Source organism: Phaenicophaeus curvirostris, chromosome 1, assembly GCF_032191515.1.
Source record: "Phaenicophaeus curvirostris isolate KB17595 chromosome 1, BPBGC_Pcur_1.0, whole genome shotgun sequence".
In the NCBI taxonomy this organism is placed as follows: domain Eukaryota; kingdom Metazoa; phylum Chordata; class Aves; order Cuculiformes; family Cuculidae; genus Phaenicophaeus; species Phaenicophaeus curvirostris.
The window spans coordinates 73569792-73594051 of record NC_091392.1 but is presented as its reverse complement, the minus strand read 5'-3'; the positions used below and the strand labels follow the sequence as shown (position 1 = coordinate 73594051).

At 37.8% G+C, this 24260-nt stretch overlaps 1 protein-coding gene across 2 annotated transcripts; it reads left to right on the top strand.

The window, feature by feature from the left end:
- The first annotated feature begins 683 nt into the window (after positions 1 to 683).
- On the top strand, positions 684 to 24004 carry INTS13 (integrator complex subunit 13). Of its 2 annotated transcripts, XM_069864009.1 has the most exons (18): positions 684 to 1076; positions 3727 to 3958; positions 4922 to 4996; positions 5726 to 5928; positions 6216 to 6296; positions 7494 to 7584; positions 9302 to 9430; positions 9580 to 9603; positions 11076 to 11160; positions 13329 to 13418; positions 14415 to 14504; positions 15950 to 16128; positions 16956 to 17126; positions 17526 to 17680; positions 18639 to 18869; positions 20361 to 20500; positions 21153 to 21288; positions 22104 to 24004. In XM_069864009.1, exons 2-18 carry the CDS (start codon positions 3734 to 3736, stop codon positions 22141 to 22143), a joined length of 2145 nt encoding a protein of 714 aa, XP_069720110.1. In that variant the 5' UTR covers positions 684 to 1076; positions 3727 to 3733; the 3' UTR covers positions 22144 to 24004. The 2 variants fall into 2 exon arrangements, with proteins under 2 accessions (XP_069720110.1, XP_069720118.1); XM_069864017.1 differs by lacking the exon at positions 9580 to 9603 and having other exon boundaries at positions 687 to 1076.
- The last annotated feature ends 256 nt before the right edge of the window (positions 24005 to 24260 follow it).

The following is a 24260-nucleotide window of genomic DNA, read 5'->3' as shown; positions in this document are numbered from 1 at the left end:
CCTATCAAACACTAACCCATGCCCCTCAGCACCTCATCCACCCGTGCCTTAAACACCTCCAGGGAAGGTGACTCAACCACCTCCCTGGGCAGCCTCTTCCAGTGCCCAATGACCCTTTCTGTGAAAAAATTTTTCCTAATGTCCAGCCTGAACCTCCCCTGGCGGAGCTTGAGGCTCCCTCTTGTCCTGTCCCCTGTCACTTGGGAGAAAAAGCCAGCACCCTCTCTACAACCTCCTCTTTCATGGGCTATTTCCCCTATTAAAAAGTCTGACCCTGCCCAACCCCCAGTGCCTATCACCACTCCTCGCCTCCCTATTGGCTGTTTCCCTATGAAAAGGCGGATCTATCCAAGTCTCGGTGCCCCTCACCTCCTCTCGCCTCCCTATTGGCTGTTTCCCTACAACCCTGGCTAATCCCCAGCGCTCACCGCCCCTCCCGCCTCTCCATTGGCTGTTTCCCTTTAAGGGCCGGTCCCCATTGGTTCCCCAAGCCCGCTGTGCGCGCGCCGCCGCTGCCCGGCCGCCTCCCCGCAGTCTCGCGAGAGCGGCCCCCGCGCTGGGGCCGAGCGGCGGGGCCGGGCGGGCATGGGGGGCGAGTGAGCGGGCGGGGCCCGGGTGGCTGCAGCCGCCGCCGCGGCCGGGGAGCCGGGAGAGGAGAAGGAGGAGGAGGGGAGAGGCGCTCCCCCCGCCAGCGCTGGGGGAGCCGCTGCGCCAGCGGCGTAAGTGGCCGGGCGGGGGTCCCGCGGCCTCAGGGGTGGGCGGAGCGGGGGGGGCTTCGGCCGCTTCTCCCACCCCCGCGGGCGCCGGGCGCGGAGGCAGGAGCCGGGCCCCGCCGAGCCGCCGGCGCAGCAGCACCGGGAAGAGCAGCAGCAGCAGGAGGAGGAGGAAGAAGCAGTAACAGCGGCAGCGGGAGGAGGGACATGGAGGTCGCCCGGCCGCCGGCGCCCGCGCCAGAGCCCGTGTAGGGCGCCCCGCGGGCCGCCGCACCCCCCCGGCTTGGAGCGGGCGCGCGGCCGGGCCCGGGCGCGGCGCGTGGCGGGGCCCGCGCTCCTGCAGCAGCGCCGGGGCCGGCCCAGGTGAGCCCCTCGGGCGGCGCCATCGCTGCCTCGCGTTCTCCTTTCAAGCGGGGCTTTTTCCAGACGCTGTTTATTCCTGGAAGACGGTGGCGCCTCGTGTTCATTGCGGCCTGCGCCGAACAGAGGTGTCTCCTTCTCTGGCTTCTCTGATCGCTTGTTTGCAGCCTCTACGCACCCCAGAGGCAGAGCTGGAGCCAGCGATACAGCGTTGCTGTTACAAAAAGTGGAATATTTCCATTTAAGCTGAAGTGAAGTTCATCCAAGTAACAGTGTTTTTGAAAGCTAGACAGAATGCCCCTCTGATAGCTTATTTTAAAAGGTGTTTTTCCAGACATTGTTTATACCTTGAAGTTCCTAGTGTCTTATGTTCAGTATGATCTGTCCTGAACAGATGTGGTTTCTTCTGTAGTCATCTCTGTGTGGAGTTTTTCCTTATCTCAAAGGCAAGGTCAGGCAGAGCTGTAGCCAGCTCCAAATTAGCAGGATTTTTGACTGCTGTTAAGCTTCATAATAACATTAAAATTAGACTTTGGAAAGTAATAGAATATGCAGAAGATTTCTGAGGGAATTGATCCATATGCATGTAAGTGGAAAATAAGTTCTGTCCCAGCTCTTGTCTCGCTGCATGCAATTGATGGAGGTCACTCCCTCGTGCTGCCCAGTTGTAGTAAAGGATGTTTGCTTTCTAGAACTCCAAAATGAGTCTTGGAGTCACCGGAACCAGTCTTGCTTCTCCCAGACCCATATCTGCCACTGTGCCCACCCTTGAGGGGCCAGTATGGCTTTCCCAGCCCTGCTGAGCTCAGGCAGGGTTCCAGGGCTGGGCACGGTCTCTGCATGGGGGACTGTGGGCCTCGACTACCACCCCTGCTGCTGCCAAGGGCAGGTGCAGAATCCAGCCCCAGAGGCGGTGCTGCCTGCTGGAAATCATCCTTCCTAGGATAACCTGTTTTTTTAAATAATAACCTCTAGGTTTGTTGGTTTTGCAGGTTATATAATCCAGCAGCTTTTGTGTGGACAAAGTAGATTCCTGTGCTAGCAACAGTATGGTAACAGCTAGAAGTTTGTAGAATCATTAAGATTGGAAGAGACCTCTAAGATCATAAAGTCCCACTGTCAGCCCAACACCACCATGCCTACCAAACCATGTCATGAAGTGCCATGTCTACATGCTTTTTGAACACCTCCAGGGGTGGAGACTCCGCTACTTCCCTGGGAAACCTGTTCCAATTCTTCACCTCTCTCTCAGTCAAGACATTTTTTCCAGTATTCAATCTAAACTTTCCCTGGTGCAACTTGAGGCCGTTTCCTTTTGTCCTGTTGCCTGTCACTTGGGAGAAGAGACCAACACCCACCTCTCTACAAACCTGTTCTTCAGGTCATTGTAGGCAGCAATAAGTTCTCTTCTTGGCATCCTCCAGACTGAACAGTCCCAGTTCCCTCAGCCGCTCCTCATAATGCTTTTTCTCCACCCCCTGCACCAGTTTTGTTGCCCTTCTCTGGACATGCTCTAGCACCTCCATGTCTTTTTTTGTAGTGAGGGGTCCAAAGCTGTACACAGTATTCAACCTGCAGCCTCACCAGTGCTGAGTACAGGGGGATGATCCCTTCCCTACTCTTGCTGGCCACACTATTGCTGATAGGCTGGATGGCATTGGCCTTCTTGGCCACCTGAGCGTGCTTCTCTCTCATCTTCAACTCACTCACCAGCTCCCTCAGTACTCAGAGTTGAGTAAATTTGGGGAGTGCATGGTCTGAGAAGCACTGGTCTAAGATTAGTTTTCAGGTGTAGTTTAGGTCTCCAAGTTACAGTGATCACCCTAAGACAAGGATATGATGTTATAGTATTTCTTCAAAAGTATATTTTGGTGGTGCTATTGGAGAGGGAAACCCAGATCTGAAACAGGAAATTGCACCACACTTCATTGTAGGGTTCTCAGGCTTTATAGTTCGGAGGAATACAAGGGGTGCTCCTGTGAGTCTTGCTGGATAAACATTTGCATTGTAATTCTAGGCTTGGTATGTCTGTCAGTGAGAGATCAAAGTCATAGATGCAAATACTCATTTAAAAATAGAAAGATATAACTAGCAAAGTGAAGGCTGAAAATCTACTTAAAAGTCTAATATTCATGCTAATTCAAGGTCTGTATAGCCCAATCGCGGTTATTTTTTTCCCATGTTGCTTGCTTTACGAAATAAGCTTTAAATAGGAAGCAGTTTCTTTGCTTTTTTTTTTAAGTTTCTTTCAATTTGAAAAGTGAGTAGGGTAATACTGTGCGTCATTGTTACCTTTTCAGCAGGATATATTCATGTTTTTTGTGGTTTTTTCCTTCTGAGAAAATGCAATTTCCTCTGATTAGAAATCTAGTATACTAAATATGCGGACTAGTAAGAGTTCTAGAGGATATTTGTCTCCATGTAATATTTGTCTCCATGCTTAATACAGGATTTTTTGTAGTTCTTTTTAAAAAGCTTAACAGTTTTATAGGAGCTTATTATGCAATATGGAATAAAAATACTGTGAAAAATCACGTAATTTTATGTCTTAACTAGTAAGATAATTTTATAACGTTTGAACTGCACAGTAAACTTGTGATGCAATTTCTTTGATGTGTACAATTTCTTCCTAATTTTAGTATCTTTCTTTTAGGAAGAAAATGAAAATCTTTTCCGAGTCTCATAAAACTGTTTTCGTTGTGGATCACTGCCCATATATGGCAGAATCCTGCAGACAACATGTTGAATTCGATATGTTAGTAAAGAATCGGACCCAAGGCATTATACCTCTAGCACCCATATCAAAATCACTATGGACCTGTTCAGTGGAATCATCCATGGAATACTGTAGAATAATGTATGATATTTTTCCTTTCAAGAAACTGGTAAGTTCTTTTAGCCATGCTGCATATGATACTCGATCATATAAGGGATATTTTCCCATTGTAATTAAGTCTTTTAATATCAGTAGTTGTTGGTTGGATTAAAAGATCAAATATACTTGTTATGTAAAAAATTATTTGTGCTGTTGATATTCTTTATTTAAATTGGTTTGAGTGGTATATAGCCATGGAAGTTAAATGACCTTGTGACAGTGCTTTTGTACCGAACAAAGTACTGATGATGCAATGCTGTCTGTGTCAGCAGTCGAGGCAGAAGCTGGGCACTAACAAATACTGCTAGTAGTTCAGTGATTTTACGCATGTCAGCCACACTGCCTTGGTGGGTTGTGTGTCCTGGGTCATGGACGATGAATATTTAACTTAAACTGTGATTTAGAGCATTTAATATACAGTCAAGTCCCATTATGGGTCTACATCAAGTGTATGCTGAATGGATTTGAGTCGTTTGGCTGAACCAGAGCTTGAATTGTGTGAGAAACTGAAATGGAGATGGAAGGCATTCTCCCTCTTGACGTTTTTGTCTTCTTTAGAACTAGTTTTGCTATGTGATGTTAATCCTGTGACAGTCTTTAGAGAATGATTTGCAATATTGCAGTATTAGAATTTACTTTATTTTGTAGCTATTCTACTGAATGTATGACCTAATTTTTAAAATACTTTGTAGTGTCTTGCAATGCTAATGTGGTGTAGAGGTTGATTTAGTGGCTTAAATAGTTACAGTAGGAAGTTGGAAGTCATAATGTTACTAAAGGGGTAACTGAACACAGGAGGAGTGGATGCTTTTTGTGTTGTCTTTTTTTTTTTTTTTTTGGCTTGTCATTGCACATATCTCTAGGGTATCAGGAGAAAGAGGTGTAAATCATGAGGATTCAGGGAAGTAGCCATAATGGCTATTACCTGTATGATTGGCTGTTGTCTTATATGTGCTTTTTTTGATCCTTTTAGGTGAATTTCATTGTGAGTGATTCTGGGGCTCATGTCTTGAATTCTTGGACTCAAGAAGATCAGAACTTGCAAGAGGTAACTGTTCTTTTGGTTTTAGGTCTAGTTTAATTTTAGAATAGTTGCTTCTTACTGTGTTCAGTTAATTAAAATGTTGGTGGATCTGGTCTGAAATTATTTGAATTTGAAAGAAGTGGCCTGTGAAGCTGGACTATTCTATTGGCAGCTTTACATAATTTAAAGGAAAAAAAAATAGCTTTGAATAGGGAGTTATATATTAAAATAAATGTTATGATGAAATTACCTATGTCTTCTGTAATTTGATACTTCTTTAATTTTGAATTTGTTTGGGTTTGGTTTTTTATATTTTTGTACATTTGCCTACTAGGCAAAAAAAGGTGTTAAAAAAACTGTAAGTATTGTCTTTGCTCTCGTTTTGTTTCATACTGAATGATCTTGTCCTCTGAAAAGTTTATTTTGGGGAGGAACACATTCTCAGAAAATAAAAGCAGGTAATGTTAGAATTTCTTTGAGGTATTGGTTATAACTTGTTGTTGTAGCGGGATATTCTTCTGTAATAAATGAGAATATTGTATACTCAAGGCTTATTAACAATAAATGAATTGCAAAAGATAATTTAGGGCCATTTGTTTTCCAGAAGGTCTTTAATTGTTCTGTTTGGGTTTCTCCCAACATTAATTTGCATATAAAGTAACCTACAATGACGACTTTTCTTTTAACAGACCATTTTAACAAATGACTGGAAGGTAACTTCCAATAATAATTTCTTTCTTTCATTTTAATTAGTTGATGGCAGCGCTAGCAGCTGTTGGGCCACCTAATCCTCGGGCAGATCCGGAGTGCTGCAGTATACTTCATGGTCTGGTTGCAGCAGTTGAAGCCCTCTGCAAAATAACAGAATACCAACATGAGGCTCGAACTATGCTCATGGAGAATGCAGAACGTGTTGGAAACAGAGGAAGAATAATCTGTATTACTAATGCAAAAAGGTATGATGACAATGTGCTTCTACCATTTAAAAAAACCAAAATTGTTATTTCATACATTTTTTGGGAGTATTTTGTTGATTATTAAGAATTATTGCCCTAATTAGCTAGCTCTTTTGCATTCGCTGTTAGATTATTTCTTGCATTATTAAAGGTTTTGTTTATGGAGGTCTGTCACAGTAACAAACCGAACATCTCTCACTTGAAATAGGAGAGCATTTCACCACATGTTGCTTTGAACAGGGAGGTTGATTATCCTGCAGTAAAAAAAACATAAAATTTCTTTCTAGTGACAGTCATGTTCGGATGCTTGAGGATTGTGTTCAGGAAACCATTCATGAGCATAATAAGCTTGCAGCCAATTCGGATCAGTGAGTATACTTCTTATAAACAGAGTTTCTATTATTCTGCTTGTGCCTACTATAGCCTCTATGAAATATGGGTGTACTTTTTTCCTTTAAAACTTCCTCTAATGAACTGTTTAAATGAGTGCCTGTGTGAAATAGAGGGTGCTAAATCATTATATTTTTGCCTTAGAACTAATGTATAATCATTAGCTTTTCAGTATCATCCTTTATCCTCATGGGACGGTATTTCTTTAGATTGTTACCTTCTACATCTTGCTGCAAAATGAGACATGTAACTGTGCCTTATTATATACTATATGTTGGTAATCAATAATGCATTTTTTCTTGATAATACTGCATAAATTTGACATTAATCTTTTTTCGACTAAAATAGCTGACATCTTTGAAACTGTTTTTTAATTTCTAAGTTATTGTATTGCCTGACACTTCCCTTCAGATAAAAGAACCTCTTGAAATACAGGTTGCATCTCCTCTGTGAAATCATTTTTCCACTGTATGTTTTGTCTATTTAGTGAACTGTTTGGCCCAGGGACTGTGTATTGCCTTGTAAAGTGCATAGCAGGTTGAGATCCTACTCTTGGGCACTCCTGAGGCACTTAAATACATGTCTCCTACATCTGCCTGCTGCAGTTGCAGCTCCATGTGTGTATGAAGTATATTGCCCCAGGGAGTCAGGCTCTGAGTGCACTGTTAAGACAAAAAAAGTGCTCTATGCCTTCCTGTAGACAGAGATGTGGAACAGCGTCTTGATCTCTCCAAATTTCTAGCCATATTTAGGAGATAAGCATGTTATTTGGGTAGTTGTTTCATGTTCATCGGAATCCCCTTATTAATACCTATGTGCACACACTTGGAGACACAAATCTATAGTGTCAATTTTCATTGGGATGAAACCGAACAGATTACAGCAGTTAAGGATCTATTCCCCTGGTATGTCCAAAAAGAAACACTGTACTGTAGCATCTGAAGAGCTAGAAATGTGTATTTTTTTTATCAGAATAAAATTGTAATTTTGAAATATGGGATTTTGAAAATCATTAATGTAACCTAGTTTCTACAGAATGCTTTCAGAAACAAAATGTTGTAATACATCTTTTTAAACTTGTGTTCTGGAAATCAGATGAATCTTGGGAAAATTTATCTGATTTCTAGGAGACAGTCTGCCCCACTGGAGGCTAATAGAATGTTTTTACTTCTAAGTCTAATGCAGATTCAGAAATGTGAATTGGTCTTAATCCACACTTACCCAGTTGGTGAAGACAGCCTTGTTTCAGATCGTCCTAAAAAAGAGGTAAGAAGCTTAGAATGAGAAAATTTATCCAAGGTTTAGGAACCATGTCAATCTCAAAATAGACAGTGCAAATTCAATGTTAAGCATTGCTTAATGCTTTAAGCCTCTGGTATGGTGTTTGAAAAAGAATAAGTGATAATTCTTTGAGAAGTTGACAGCCTGCATATTGCCAACTAAGCTATGTGCTTTGTTTTCTTGTTTTATGGTCTCGCACCAATGCTGTATCCCCTTGTTTCATTTCATTACTTAAACTTTTTGCATTAGTAATTCATGATTCATTGTTTTGTGAAGTGAGCCCGTTAATGCCATAGAATGGTAGTCTTGGGTTTGGTGGGGTTTTTGAGAAGGAAATGCACATTTAGGAACCTCGTGGAAAATTGTCAGCTCCTTGGTGCATGGACTAGGTTAGTTGAGTTACATGCCTGCTATGTGAGCATAGGCTGCTAGCTAGCACCAGCCCTGTTTTCGCGAATATCTGTTACTGAGTGATGTGGGTATTGTTCAGCACTGTGTTCCATGTTATCCAGACAAATGTGTTAGCATTTTTAGCCTTTTGGTTGAATGGTTTTTCTCTTGAAACCAAAATGAGCTTTTGTGTATAAAATCTGTTGTTCCAGTGGTAGCAGACAGAATGCCTTTTTAACGAAAAGCACTGGAAAGCACATCTGCTTCCAAGTGAAATGATACTGCATTGTAGGAATGTAGAATATGCCTGAAGTTCATCAACTGCTTGAAGTACCCTACAGGTACTCTTAAAGATTATTTTACAAAAAGATGAAAGGATGCATATAAGAAATTATTCTGTACGTTAATGTCTCAGTTGTTCAGTAACAAAAGCACGTGTGCTCTCTGGACTTGTGTGCTCAGTGGTGGTTTTTTGAAACCAAGTACATACAAAATAGTTAGTAATCTATTCTGTTCTTCATCAGTCTGCTCTACCTAGTAGTGCTTTAATGTGCTGTCTGTAAGAAAGAGAAAATACATAAGGGAAGAAGTCTATTTTTAACATGAAAGACAATCTAGTCCTGCATATTATTGCATAAATAAAAGGACTGTAATAGCTACCTTCTTGGATTTCTCTTCTACAAAAGTCTTTCGTAGTTATGCTGAAACCCCCATAAAATATGAACAGAAGAGAATAAATTGATTACTACTTCCCTCTGTAAAACAGTTATCACTGTTGTTTTGGTTGTTTGGGGTTTGTTTTTTTTATTTTTTTTCCGAAAGCCTAAAACCAATGTCCTTGTTGGCTAGGCTAAAATCAAATCCATCTTAGGGCTTGTGTTTGTTTGCCTTGCATATATATGACACACTTGGAGGTAGGCATATGAAAATTAATTTGTTCTTGTTACTTAGTAGATAAAAGAGTGAAAAACTAGGCCCAGAGCTGCTGTTAACAGGATTTCTTCCCCATGTTGAGATACTAATTCTTCTTACTAACAATAAATAACTCATGTTTTCTATCACACTTAAAATTTTTTGAGAATTTGTAGAAGCTGCAACTATAGCAACTGGCATAACCTCTAAAATTCTGAATGAGAAATAATTTTGCTTCTTCCTTCTTAGTTTCCCATGGTGTAGATTTTTTGAGTCGTAGCTTTTCTCCCTGGTCAAATTTAGCAATATAAATGTGCTTGTATTAAAGTTTGAAGTGAATAATACTGTTACATGATACTAGAGCCTAATCCATTAATGCTGTATACTCTATTTATTTTAGCTTTCACCTGTTTTAACCAGTGAAGTGCACAGTGTCCGTGCAGGACGGCATCTGGCTACAAAACTGAATGTTTTAGTACAACAGCACTTTGATCTGGCTTCAACCACAATAACTAACATTCCTATGAAGGTAAAATTGTGTCTGTAGCTTTGTGATAACTAGCTGCATCACTTCTAAATTTGTTTGAAAACTTTTTAATGTTTATTTTAATTGAATTTTTACATTGTTTTTCTCTCCATATCATATTTTCTTTTTTTTTTTTTTTTTTGTTTTATTAGCCCACATTCAATGTCTGTGACCAGGTTAGTAAAAATAAAGAAGGGGGAAAAAAATTAAAGAAGGATCACAGAACAAAATGTTGTATTGCCGAATCTCAATTTTTGATGTAGCAATACAAGTGTTATTTCAGTTCTGTTTGTATTATTTTATATAAATACAATCTTATTTACATCAGATTACTTTGTCTGTGATTCTTTTGTCTTTTTCTAGTTGTGTTTAGATATTCTTGACCCTTGTGCATTATAGCGGCATAGTGAGTCTTTTTCCTCTGTTTCATTATCATACCCACCCAACAAAAAGGTGTTTGTAACTAATAGCTGAGTTTTTTTACTAAAGGTTTTCCAGTTTGAAGATCCAAAGACCAGAAACCAAAGTGACAGGGAATGTGTCTAGTTTAGAAAGATATTAAATTAAATGTCTTCTATTCAAAGCTTTTATTCATATTTTTAATATATTTTTTATTACTTCTGGGAGGGAAATCACTGCAACTAAGAATTTGAAGTATTAAGTTTACAGTAATTTCTCTGATCAGGCAAGCAACAATTGAAAGAGAAGTGTCAGAATTCAAACAAAAAGGGCAGCACAAATGATCTTTTCCTGGTTAAAAAAAAATCCTCAAGTTCTAATACCATCAATCACTACTTGCATCTTTGAAAAATAACAATATTGTATGGATTTTGTAAGTTAAAAAATGAAATTGGAAGTCATTTTACACAGCTTTAATGAAACTTGGACATGGGTCATGGCATAAATGTGACTTAAGTTTGCAAATACCTTGTCTGTAACTTTCTGGTATGCCTCCCTTCTGCCTTTGTCCCTATAGTAATAGACTGTTGGGTCCTCTGTGTTTTTTTTCTTTTTTTTTTTTTTAACTTGTAATAAATGACCAAGGTTACTGTTCTGTTTTTGCTAGTCCTCTGCAGCTGTTTAAAGATGCAGTGTACTCTTTACAAACATGTATTTTTTAGTTATGAATTTGAAGCTGCAATTTCACTTCTTAGGTATCTTAAGTGCAAGGAAATGATAATATGTTCAAAGTGTGGGGTTTTGTTTGGATTCTTGAGATTTTTAGTTATGAAAAGTAATTGCCAGTCTATTCTGCGGTGACCGTTTGTTGCTGCTCAGTAAGTTGTAACTGCTTGCTGTTATTTAATATGTCGTAGGCTTCTGTAGCTTCACTAATTTAAACAAAAGTAGCTATGCCTACTTTTTTACCTAAATTTTACACTATCCACCCTGTTGTAACAATTGCATAAAGAGGAAATCATAGGGTTTCAAAAAAGGTCAATAGAGGAAAAGCAAATGGCTGCGTCTTTAAACTGGTCAGAGAGCAAACAGTTCCCTCAACATTGCAATCCCGTTGTTGTTTGATGCACTTTGGAGACTTTTTGTTTTCTTCTGGAGTGAAAGGTAAATGTATAATCACTCACTTATAAAACCAGTGACCTCTAGCTAAAATAATTCTATTTCTTCTTTCTACCTTTCTGTTTCAAAGGAAGAACAACATGCTAATACATCAGCCAACTATGATGTGGAGCTTCTTCATCACAAAGAGGCACATGTTGACTTTTTAAAGAGTGGTAAGTAGAAATAGTCCTTTAAAAGTGGCTTTTGATTAACCTGCTGGAAGTACTTACAAAGAGAGTTTGCAGGCTTCGAATTGATGTAATTTTCAGGTGTGATTAGTATATTTTCAGCTATTCCTTACAACCCAAGAGCTTGAATTGTAATGTTGGCATTGAAGTTTTGTTCATTACTGGCATATTTTAGTAGAGCAATAAGGATATAACAATAAAAAAACAGATCAAATTCATCAGACAAGATTTCACATACAGTCAGGATATTTTGTGAGACTTGAGGGGCCTGTCAGCTTCTTACTGCGATATAAAAGGTACATGAGACCACATGTGCAGTGGTTTTATGAAATAAAGTACCTCTCGTTGGGTACTTGTGAAAAATTACTCCTTGCACAGTTGAGCTTTTAATCTGTCTGTTAAGCTATGATAATTGACATCAGTTACCTAGACCTGTTTATGACAGTAATTGCTTTGGAAAAGGCAATAGTTGTTTGGCTTCTCAGCTTGCTTGTTCTATTTGAAACACTTAGTATCCTTTTTGTATATTTGAAGTTATTACCTAGTATTCCTCTGAGGTGAGCTATTAACAACTCAACTGAGGTTAGAAAAATATAACAGTAAGCCTTATGCAAAGCTTTTGTTCTGGAAACGGTTTTTGATGGAAAATTAAAATTTATGTAGTCAGGCTAAAAATTCTGCATTTGTAGAATTAAAAACAAAGTCAAGCAGTGAATAAAATCTGTGCCATACTTAGACCGTGTGCTTTTTCAGTGCTGATGTCTCATTTGAAGCTTTTAAAGGGTTGTATATGCTTTGTGCATTAATTGTAACTTCTGTTGTGTGATTTAGTACCATTGAAAGCTTAATCTGATTGTGTGTGTAGAATACATGTATTTAGATACAGACTGTAGATATTTGCTTTACAAACCAAAACCATTTAATACAGTTTTAAAGCATATTAGAAAGTTGATGGTGGTTTAACTCTAAAAAGCGAAGAACTGTATAAATGAGTTATTTATGTCAGAGTTCTTTAACAAAGACTGGATGCTTCCCTTCAGAAGTTTGAAATCATACGGCCTCTTAAGGTGATTACCATTACTTTGAGGAAAAGGAGGTAACTGTTCACTATCATCTACAAGTACTGTGCTCCATATGTTAGTGGAGTGTATGATAAACATTGAGGAAAAAAGAACTGGATGTTACAGTGATGAATTCAGACTCACCTGAACTTGTGTTGCTATGTTGAAAGCATAAAACTTTATTGTAAGAGCTTAGAAATAGTTTCGTAACACCTGTTGGCTCAAGGACTAAGTCTGCTAATAAAAGCTAAAAGCAAACTCTGACTGCAATTCCTCTTCAAATTATTTCCATCAGAACTTAGAGAGGAAAAAAATCTGTTCTGAGATCTTGTAAATTTTGTTTCTTTTATTTTTGTTAAAAAAATCTTTCAGCTGTAATAGCTTTGGTACTGGGAAAGTGCAAATTCATTTACAATTGATCTTATTTCTTTGAAATGTTACTAGAAAATTCTTAGATTAAATAAGTTTGTCCTCTAGACATTCTGAGAGAGACCTTCTAAAGCAATTCCTTCTATTTTAATTTACCTGATAAAATTCAACTTTTGCAAGTTACCTGTAAAAGTAATAAGGAAATCAAATCAATCTTTTGTGAGTAAATATCTTCGGTGTGAAGTAAAAGAAATCTTCTTGCGTGAAAGATTAGACTAAACCCTTACGTATTACTTGCATGTTGATGTATGTGTCTAAATCCTCCCCTTTATTCTGGATTTGAGTATATTAAGTGGCTATGCTACTATAATTGTGAAACTTAACACAAAACTTGATATTAAAGGAATAAATGCCTGTTATAGGTAAAACACAACTTTCTAAAAGTTGAATCAAACCTGTGGAACATACTCTGGAGCTGTATAGATATGGTTGATTAATTGTTTTTTAAAATATATACAAGAGCCGCTGATTTTAAAAGCTTTTTTCAACTGCTACTGCTAGTAACTTTCTTTGCTTAGGTTACATAGCTAACTTTTTATGTTAGATTGCATTTTGTATATGCTCGTGTTATAAATAATTTGCATCTTAAGTTTAGAAGTTTTTGTCTGTAATAGAGAAACTATAGTTGAGCATGTTATGACACTTTCTGACTTTATATTGCAGGTGATAATCACACGGCGGGCAATAGCAGAGAAGGCACATTTAAAGAAACTGTCACATTAAAATGGTGTACTCCTCGAACAAACAGTGTAGGTCGGTAACATTTTCTTACAAAAGTGATATATTAAGTGGTGTTGAACACTGTTCTCTCTGTACTGTATCTTACTGTATCTGTCTGATAAGAATCTGAACAAGGAGGTAATCTGCTTCTTGTTAATGTTGATTTTACCTTTTCTTCTATAAACCTCGCTGCTGACTGCACCCTGCTTTACTAATGGTCATAAAGTGCTTTTCTGATCTTGGCTGATCAGTGGTTTGTGTTAGAGGTGAGAGGGGTAGTAATGCTTTTTTTGGTGGCTTTTTTCAATCTCCTAATAAGTATCAGGAAGTTCCTTAACTACAATGTTCAGTAATTATTTGCCCCTCCCACAGGGCTAAGTATACTTTGTCAGTTCCACAGTGGTGTTATTTCAGCATGGCAACATTGGGATGAGACATTGTGTTCTAATTTGTTTGTGGAATCAACTGTCTTTAGTGTAATCTTTCTAGTGCCGAGTAAAAAGCTTTGTAAGGGGACTAAATGTATGCAATTATACTATCAGTAGACTAGTCCCTTTATATTAGCTTTTAAGTCTCAGTAAGGAAGAGACCTCTACCCAAATCTGAGTAAAGGAGAGAAAGACAAGGAAGATTTAGGGTGACACAGGAACCTCCTGGTCTTTCAGCCCATGCATCCTGTACGCTATCTGCCAGATATATTGACTCTGTGAACCAGCAGGTCAAAAATATAGATAAGAAAAATGAGGAGGTTGATGTTACAGTGGAATAATTCAGGAGATAGAGAAGTAGAGGTCCTGCTGGAAATAGAGCTTGAGAACGTATTAGGTTCTCGGAGCTGGCGGTACTGGAACAATTGAAAGGAGATGATGAAAGGAACAGGCCTTTAGACTGAAAAGAGAGAGAGTTAGATTTTTTTTAGTTATGCTGATTGTGCAGTAGACGCCTCCTTTTCCTTTCTTATAGTTTGTAGGATGTTTTGTTTTGTGTGTGGAACTACACTCTCAACTTTTCTGCTGATATATTTTTCAGAATTGCACTATTGCACTGGAGCATACAGGATTTCACCAGTAGATGTAAATAGCAGACCATCTTCATGCCTTACTAACTTTCTCCTTAATGGTAATTTTTTCTTCTTGGCTAATTATTTAGCATTTTAATTGTTAATATTGTGAATAGAGTGCTTATCACATTTTGTTTGGGTAGCAGTAAATGCGTATGTACTGTAAAGATGTTGAGTATATTTTAACATGTCATATAAATAAGAAAGTTTTTAAGTCTAGTCAAAAGCAAATGGAATATGTTTTGTAACTTGAAGATAAGAGGAAAGATGTAAAGAAGGAGCAAGTACTGAATTTTGGTAGTTCTTTTCGGAATCCAAATGTAAAATACTTTTTACTTTATCCTATTCCGTAGGAAACGCTGCTTGCAGTACGTGATAGCGCACTTGATCACACTGCTCACTCTGACTATTGCAAAGTAGTAGCAACTTATGTCTGTACCTGATTTTTAGCCAATGCTGGGCAGCCTCAGAAAGTCCTTTTAACTAGTTTATGAGCAGCTGAGTACGTCAGTCAGTTAAAGCAGACTGGTGTATACTGGGATGAGTCAATAAATAGGCTAGATTTAGTTATCTTTTGCTTATCTACAAGATCTTGCCCATTGCCATGAATAATCTTGCCGTAAAAGGTTGCCATTTAAATACATGCTAAAAGGGTAAGCCAAAGCTGGTTCTTCCATACAAGTAATATGTAATTGATACTAATTATGTGTGGATTTTTTACAGTTTGCAAACAAAATTGCATTACAAATGTCCTTTTAATGGAATGTTTCCTTCAGTCAGGTAGTTTGAAGGTCTAAACAAATGCATACTGTTTTTCTAAACACTGTATTTTTATGTATTTTTCTGTAAATATTCTGTACTGAAAAATATATTTATTAATAGAAATGGTAAGAACCAAAGTTTGTAGCATATATCAGACAACAGCTCTCTTATGGTCTTCTGATTTTGTTTCCTCTTAACAAGCCACTTAGAATGCACCCTTTTATGCTTTACTGGAAATAAGACAAAGACAGTTTTAATTCTTTATCTGAAAAACAGGATCCATTTTAAGCATTAAAAATCAGTTTCAGTTGATAACTTTATATTCAAGTAGGTTATTTTGTTGTTTAGAAGTTGCTTTTAATGAGAGTGTTTCAGCAAGAGGCCCAAGTAAGTTTAGTATAGGATGTAATAATTAAAAATAGCAACCTATACTTACAAAATATACCATTTTAATGTCTTACAAGTATGTATTTTTCTTAAGAATAATGTCCTACAGATAAAGAAATTGGTTGATTCAGGACGCTTTTTTTATCTTTACGTGTGAAGTTTAAGAGCCTATGATGTTATGTTCTGTGTAAAGACATGGAGCAAATATTTGGAGAAGAGAGCTCTTTCTCATTCACCTAGATGAAACACAACTTTAATTAATTTGGGGTAGTACAAACCTGCATTGTTTACCTGTAGTTTTTAACTTAAAATTACTGCATGCAGTGAACAGTGAAACTGATCTAATTTCCGACAGGTCGTTCTGTTTTGTTGGAACAACCACGCAAATCTGGCTCTAAAGTTATTAGTCACATGCTCAGCAGCCATGGAGGTGAAATTTTTCTGCATGTGTTAAGCAGCTCACGATCAATTCTAGAAGATCCCCCATCGATTAGTGAAGGGTGTGGTGGAAGAGTCACTGACTACCGGATTACAGTAAGCTTCTTTTTCTTTTGCCTTCCTCCTTTTCCCCACCTTCCCCAAGTTGTTACTTATCTCAGATTATAAGAGATGTGGTGCAATAGATGTTTAATGGAAATGTTGGTTCGTTTTCCTGAGAGCTGGAGTAGATTGCATGGTCGCACTGCTTCTCTTTGTACTACTGGTACAGATTCAGTACAAAGTAGTACCTCTGACTACTGTTGTGTCTGCTTCATAGAACTCTTTCTCTGACAAGGAAGTACCTGCCTCCTTACGCACTATGAGTATTTAAATGTTGTTCTGATTCTAGAGTAACATTTTTCTTGGCAAGTTTTTTCTGTGGGCTTGGATACGCGTAGCACTACCTCCTGTTTATTGTCGGAAGGATACATTGCACGTCAATGGTTTGTCCACTAAAAAAAAAATGAATTTTTCAGCTTTGAACCCTGGATATGGAGTAGGCAATTGGCTGGCATTAATTTTGATTTTTTCCTTTTATTTTTTTCAATGCATCCTTTGTGTCTGTTGTAAACAAGCAGAAGTGGCTTCTGGAGAAATGTGATAAAACTCTTACAATATGTAAAATACCTGGTAGATCCAGAAAGCTTCCCCATCGAAAACCTCACATCTGTTTTTAACCCTTATCTTTATACAACTGTTTTTGTGTTCACCCTGAATAATGTACATCTGAAAGTTAGAAAGAGAGCTCTGGTTGTTAGGGTCATATTTGGTGGTGGGGATGGTACATGGTTACTGATAAGCAAGGCTATGCTGTTTTGCCCTTCGGTGAAAGTTACTCTGTTAGAGAAATGCCTAATTGTATCTTGTTTGGTTATCATTAGGATTTTGGTGAATTTATGAGGGAAAACCGATTAACTCCTTTTCTAGAGCCCAGATATAAGATCGATGGAAGTCTTGAAATTCCATTGGAACGTGCAAAAGATCAGTTAGAGAAACACACTCGTTACTGGCCTATGATTATTTCTCAGACTACCATCTTCAACATGCAAGCTGTAAGTAACCTGGGGTTTGTAACCGTTTGTTCTATTCAAGATTAAGTTTCACCTTGCTGCTTGAAATAGTAATTCTATTTTATGATAAATCGTTTGCCACAAAATCAATTTATTTTCAATTTTATTTTCACTTAAGTATGGTGTATTTAATGTCAACAGATTGTTGGAATGTCATCTGAATAGGGTGTAATATTTGAACTTGACAGCTACTGTTCTGCTGAGTAAAGCAAACATACATCTGCTTGTACCTGCTCAGAGCTCTTACTAAATTGAGGATAAGAGGGGTTGGTTTTGTTGTGAGTTGTTCCATGGTTCCATTACCTTTGATTTTCTTTTTCCTGTTTCTCTCCTGCAACATACACAGATTTTCTTGTTGTTGACTTTTGTTTTGTCTTGCAGGTAGTGCCGTTAGCCAGTGTGATTGTAAAAGAAGCAATGGCTGATGAGGATGTTCTGAATTGTCAAAAAACGATATACAATTTGGTAGACATGGAGAGGAAAAATGATCCACTGCCAATTTCAACAGTTGGTACCAGAGGGAAGGGTCCTAAAAGGTTACATGCATATCTCTTTTTATTGATGTTGGGCTTCTTTTCAGAAGTATTCTGTTGACATTATTTTCCTACCAGTTTTTTAAAATTTGGCCAAAGGTAGTAAATTAAATGATGTATGCAAAACAAATCCTGCAAATACTTTGCCTGCATCGTTCAGAGGCTGTTGCAGTACTGATAGGAATCTTTTCCTAACATAGCACTATCATTTTATTACCCAAGAATTGCATGTTAAAAAATATGAAAGCAAAGGTGGTCATCATGAATGGTAATAGATTGATACAAATAGGACAGGTAAAGTGGAAGAATTTCAAATTCATAAAAAGGAAAACTTAAGCGTATTATAAATAAGCAATGCTTTAAAATTGGGTTATGATAGAATAGTCAAATCCTTTTGAAACATACTTAAATATGGGCTACTTCTTTAATATAAGCCTGGAATATCCTAATATCTCATTGCGATGTGTGCATTTTATTTTCAAGAACTGGCTGAAAAGAAGTTCAGCTACAGATGATTTGCCCATATGACTGCAAGTTTACAATAGAATGGTACAATTATTGCTAATTTATTTTTATCCAAAGAATTAAGTAGTAATTTGCGTGCCAGGACATGAGTAACTCTGCATATCCTGACATTATGTAGCTAACAAACAGCTAAGAGGATGCAGAAGTGCCTTTTCGTAGTGGGATCTTGTTAAAATTAAGAATTTTATTTCAGTGGACACAGTCTATTTCAATTTAAATTTTACTCTCAATGTTAATTTGGAAATGTTACATGCAGTGTGGTTTCAAGGATGGAGTAATCCTAGATGGATAGACCTCCAGTACAAGAGGACAGAGAATCTGTTCATTTATTTTGGGGGTTGAGGGTTGTGTCTTTAAGGTCTGTTTTTTTACCGTAATTGATTCAATGGCTTAATGATTTATCCTGTGCATAATATTTCTCTCTGATCTTGCTTAGAGATGAACAGTACAGGATTATGTGGAATGAATTGGAGACCCTTGTACGAGCACACATAAACAACTCTGATAAACACCAGCGAGTCTTAGAATGTTTGATGGCTTGCAGAAGCAAACCCCCAGAAGAAGAGGAGCGCAAAAAGCGAGGCAGAAAGAGGGAAGACAAAGAAGACAAGTCAGAGAAGTTGGGCAAAGACTATGAATCGGATAAGCCATGGCAAGAATCAGAAAGGTGAATTTTCTGAAGTGAAATAACTGTAGCATAATAATTTTTCATCCTGCCCTACTTCCAAGGGGAGAGTATTTGTGGTGAAACAGGTGCAGTTTTCAATTTGATGTGTTTGTGCTTGAATGTTGGCTTACTACCAGTGAGTGTGAATGCCAAGATTTTTTGCATCAGTCACTGTTACCAAGCTTGGGAAATCATAGAATCGTAGAATCACCAGATTGGAAAAGACCCACTGGGTCATCAAGTCCAACAATTCCTATCAAACACTAAACCATGCCCCTCAGCGCCTCATCCACCCATCCCTTAAACATCTCCAGGGAATACAACTCAACCGCCTCCCTGGGCAGCCTGTTCCAGTGCCCAGTGACCCTTTCCATGAAAATTTTTTCCTAATGTCCAGCCTGAACCTGCCCTGGCGGAGCTTGAGGCCATTCCCTCTTGTTCTGTCTCCTGTCACTTGGGAGAAGAGGCCAGCTCACTCCTCTGTACAACCTCCTTTCAGGCAGTTGTAGAGAGCAAATGGGCATCTTACTATGGTGCCTGCTTATCAGACTTCTCAAATTAATATATTTTACAAGCAGTGTGGTTCTTTGAAAAGTTGTTGACCACTTAGCCGGGCTTTACACCTTGAGGAGTCGCTGCTGTTGCATTTTATTGTAACTGCACCATGTATTAGACGTTAAATTGCTTTATAGAAGTATAAAGCGTGACTAAAAACTCGAGACAGGCAGTTATTTTCTCATGAGCTGTAGATCATTTAGTGTTCAGGAAGATAAACAATCCAGACTGATTTGGTTCTTTGCTTTAGTTCAACATCAGGACTGGTTGTCCATATACCTCCTTTCTGTAATTCTTGGTATTGTATATTGTCTAAGTGGTAAACATCGGTCAGTCTCTTCTGTTTCCTGGCTTTCAAACTAATATTCTGAAGAGATCAAAGCCCCCTTATGGCAGTAAGCTTAATTTGCTTATGTTTTGTGCATGATGTGATCGTTTGGGATGGGAGGACCTTTTCAGCTGCTTTACTGTCACCATCCTGAATGACCTTTCTTGCCTTTCTGTGTATGGATCCAATCCACTTGTACAGTTGCTTTTACTTTCACATGTGAAACAAAAATGGGGACTAAGGTGAAAGGGATTTCATATAGAATAGATCTGTATTCCTGTGAAACAGAAAACAGGAGTTTGGTAGTTGTTCATTGTTACTTAGGCTTTCCTTCAACATTTAGAATGATCAGCTGTCTCAACAACTGCTATATAGATACTGCTAACTAAATTAAGTGAAATATTTTAAGATCCATCCCTTTACTTAAGAATTTATCCAGAGGATTATTTGGCTGGTATTACCTATTTCTTTTTCACCCATTCCAAGGGTTCAAAAGAAATTTTCTTACGGTACAGGTTATGTATGGCCGAGGAGTACAGAATGGTATAGAGAATCACATGTGCTGCTCTAACGTTTTGCTTCACTGTTTTCCTTCCCTCTCAAAAAAGGTTAAAAGGTCTTTTGGATCGTGAAAAAGAAGAACTAGCAGAAGCTGAAGTTATCAAAGATTCCCCTGATTCTCCTGAGCCACCCAACAAAAAGCCTCTTATTACAATGGATGAAGCACCCACAGTTGAAAAAGCAAAAGGTAAACCAGGATTGCAACAGAATTATTTCTCTTAAAGACAGAAATTGTTGTATCGGTCTGCATTTTCTAAAGTAATGAAATGAGTTAAAGCGAAGTCAGTGAGGATAATTTTTATTTAAATGTTCAGTTTTGAGAAATTCTTCATAAATACATTAACCTCAACAGGTCTATATAAGAAGAGATACCAAGATACCATGTGGGTCTACTGACACTTAGGTTGATTTGGGGTTGGTCAAATTTCTGCTGGTGCTATTTGAAGTACTGCATGTCAGAAATGCTAATTAAGGGCAGGTATGAGAAATTGCTGTCTCCTGCTGACTAATAAATATAAACATCCCTAAGTTGTATAGTTGTAGGAATGGGCAGTTCTCACTGACATCCTTAGTATGAGCCCTTAACCTGTCACAATGGCTGAGCTGATGTTCATACTCTGTGTTTAAAGCAAAGTCAATCTCATGGAGCAACTACTCAGTTGCTGTCACTTTGCGTATTTTGTTTTGATTTAGCTTTTATTATAAAGTTGTTCAATTTTAGTAGGTTTGATATGTTGTACTCCCACAGTCTGTAATTTCTTCTAAGCCTTTGTAATAATGTAATGCTTAAGGATTCAAAACTTAAAATCGCTTAGACACTTTTTACTTGCACTTTTTAGGGCCAATGTCCTTGCTGTCTTTATGGAGCAACAGGATTAATACTGCCAACTCTAGGAAACACCAGGAATTTATTGGTCGTTTGAACTCTGTCAACAATAAAGCTGAATTATATCAACATCTGAAAGAAGAAAATGGGTTTGTATCAGTAAAAGCATCACTACAAATATCTTAACAATAGTCAATATGCAGTATGGAGGAATACTTCAGTTACAGCATTAAAAAGACTCCTTTTCAGGATTGAAATGTATAACTATGTTCCTTTGTCTCTCAGTATTGATGGAGAGCTACAGTAGTGTTTGCTTTTCAGTTGTTCACATCTGTGCTGAGCAAGGCTGAATGCTGATAAATAGTCTTCCCTGTGCTTTAGTGATTTCCCTTGCAGCAAAACTTGTAAGGAGTTAAACAATAGTTAAGTTGGGATTTCTTGTGCCAGTCTGTTGCTCACTTCAGCTTCCAAAGGAATAGCCGATACAAAAGTATTATTAGTCATAGAACAGTTGAATCTTCATGTTGAGCTGTATTGAAATAGATAGTAGTCTGTGTTCTATTATAGCGAAAAGGAAAACCAGACCAACCTCCTTTTAAGTAAATAACGTGGTAATAGTAAATGATTGGAAGAAAAGTGAAAATGAAGACCTTAAAACAAACTGCTGAAGTTCAAATTTTAGACACTTGAATACGGACTTCTGTCTTCTGGAGAGTTTGATGATGGATAGCTTTCTAGGGTTGTTGCTGGAAAGCTTATTTGCAGAAACCTTCCATTTATGTACTAATTGTTGCTTAAATAAATATTTAGGAGATAAGATTATGTATGTTGGGGGCAGGGAGAGACAGGATAGTTAGTGAAATAAAAACTGTTTATGGATACAAGATTTTTCTGATTTTTTTTTCTTAATCTGCTGATTGTATTTCCATTAACGGACCTTACCAACTGTTGTCTTTCATTTCAGAATGGAAACGACAGAAAATGGAAAAGCAGGCCGGCAGTGATGATTAATTTTGGTTCATTGGACAAAACTTGGCCGAATTGCAGAAATATTTCATGCTGGAATTAATAATGGTACCATTCCAGTACAATTGTATAGCTCTGGTCTGATTGGTTTTTACATTTTTCTATTATTTTTGCTATGAAATATGAAATCCGCATATCACATTAAATGAATAGTGTGCAAATTGGAGCTGTCCTGAAGTATTTTATGGTAATGTTTTTAGGATGAAGAAAACCTGTGCTGCCATGGACTAAATCAAGTTATGAAAAATGTTAGTCAGAGTTTAAAGTCCTTTCCTATAAGTACTGGTTAATATTTCAAAATCAGTGATGACTGAAAAAAAATTCAAGTAATTGATAATTATAATCTTGTTACTTTTGGTTCATTATTACTTTTATTTATATGAAACTTCCTCGGGAGTCCAGAGTTACAAAAGAGACTGCACACTGAACTGCGAAATATGACAGTCTTGGTTTTCAACTGAGTGAGTGGGTTTACAGATAAGGTTTAAGAACTTTTAAAAATCTACTAGAAATTATCTTTAGAAAGCCAAAACTTTCAGGTTTTTGTGCTGGAGTTAAGTCTTTGTAAGCAAAACTAAAATTTTTTTTTTGCTAATAATTAAGTTATTTTTGATTAAATATGCCCTGTAAGACACCTGTGGTTTTAGGTCTAAGCTTTTTGAATGTCATGGGAAGACGACTTCTGAATATTAATGACTGTGAAATTACAAAGTAGATCATCTGTCTTCAGTTTCTTTGAGTAGAGCCTCTTTTTCTCTTAATGGAGAGTAGAATTCTCAAATGGGAAAACTTCCATGCAGTGTCTGTGATTTAATCCCTCGTAAGGTTTTGGGTTGGCTTCCTGATGGTTCAGCTTGAGAGGGCCAAGGAAAGATGAATAGCTAAGCTCTCCAAGTATGTCAGCCTTCCTCTGGTATGTATCTATTGCTTTATTCTAACTTGCATAAGCAACTGAAGGTCTCCCAGATTTGATGTGCTGTCATTTAAGTTAAGACTCCTCTTTGTGAGGTTTTCTAAAATGAAATAGATTCGTATTTCTTCACCTGAAACTTTAAATACTGCTTTTTAAAATACTTTAAAAGACTGCTAGATCTGAACACAAATATGCAAGTATTTGTTGCTTACATTGGTAGCTGTGCCCTTTCTCCAGCTGTGTTAAAGTACCATGTACAGTTTCAAGGTGATTATTTAGCCATTGTGATACAGATGTTTCTTGTTAAGTGATTTTGGAACCATTTTTAAGGAGTTTAGAGATTAGAGTACTTGCATGATAATATTTTTTATCATAATCTAAAAATTATGTAGCTTTTACAGAAGCAGAGTGTAATTTTTTGAGATCCTAAAGTCTGAATACTTTTATTTTCACTACTTAATTAAAAATAGGATGTCCTGCATCACCACATCTCTTGATATCCTGTTCTGATGAAGAAAACTACCATGGAATTCTTGTATCCGAGATTTACTTTTTTTTGAGATTGTGCTGCATATCAGTATGGATATTTCTGTTGTTTACTAAAGGAGTTTTAAAGTCTGCAACCTAGGGAACATGTACATACTCGTCAGCTTTCTGCTATTTGTTGCCAGTCTGGAGAAGTATAGCTGAAAAGCTTATTCTGTGCCTTGGGGAATTGTGTGTATTGGATCTCCTGATGTGCCGTTAATATTCAGTTGCAGTCCTTAAATATGCACGAGAACTAAATACTTCATTAGAGGAAAAGAAAAATCCTGCACCTGCTATTAAAGATAAAGTATTTGTTTAGTTTTTTTAGTAACTACATTTTCCACTTCTGTAACATCTACCAGGTCAGACTGGTAAGTGATTAAATGAATGCAGCCTGATTCTCTGAGGTGGTTGCCTGTGGACCTGTGTGCTAAGAGCCTGAAGAATCTTATTGAGACATGAGATACTACGAGGGCTGTTGTTCCTGCAGTAGTCCTTTAGATTGATATTTTACCAATCTTATGTCTAGAGTATTGATTACAGCAAGTAACTGCTGCTTTGTTGACTTTTACATCAAACTTTTAGAGCTGTTTTGTTGCTGATAGGCTTCTGGAGAGCGTTGAAAGAAGTCATCTAGAGGAATTTGTATTTATC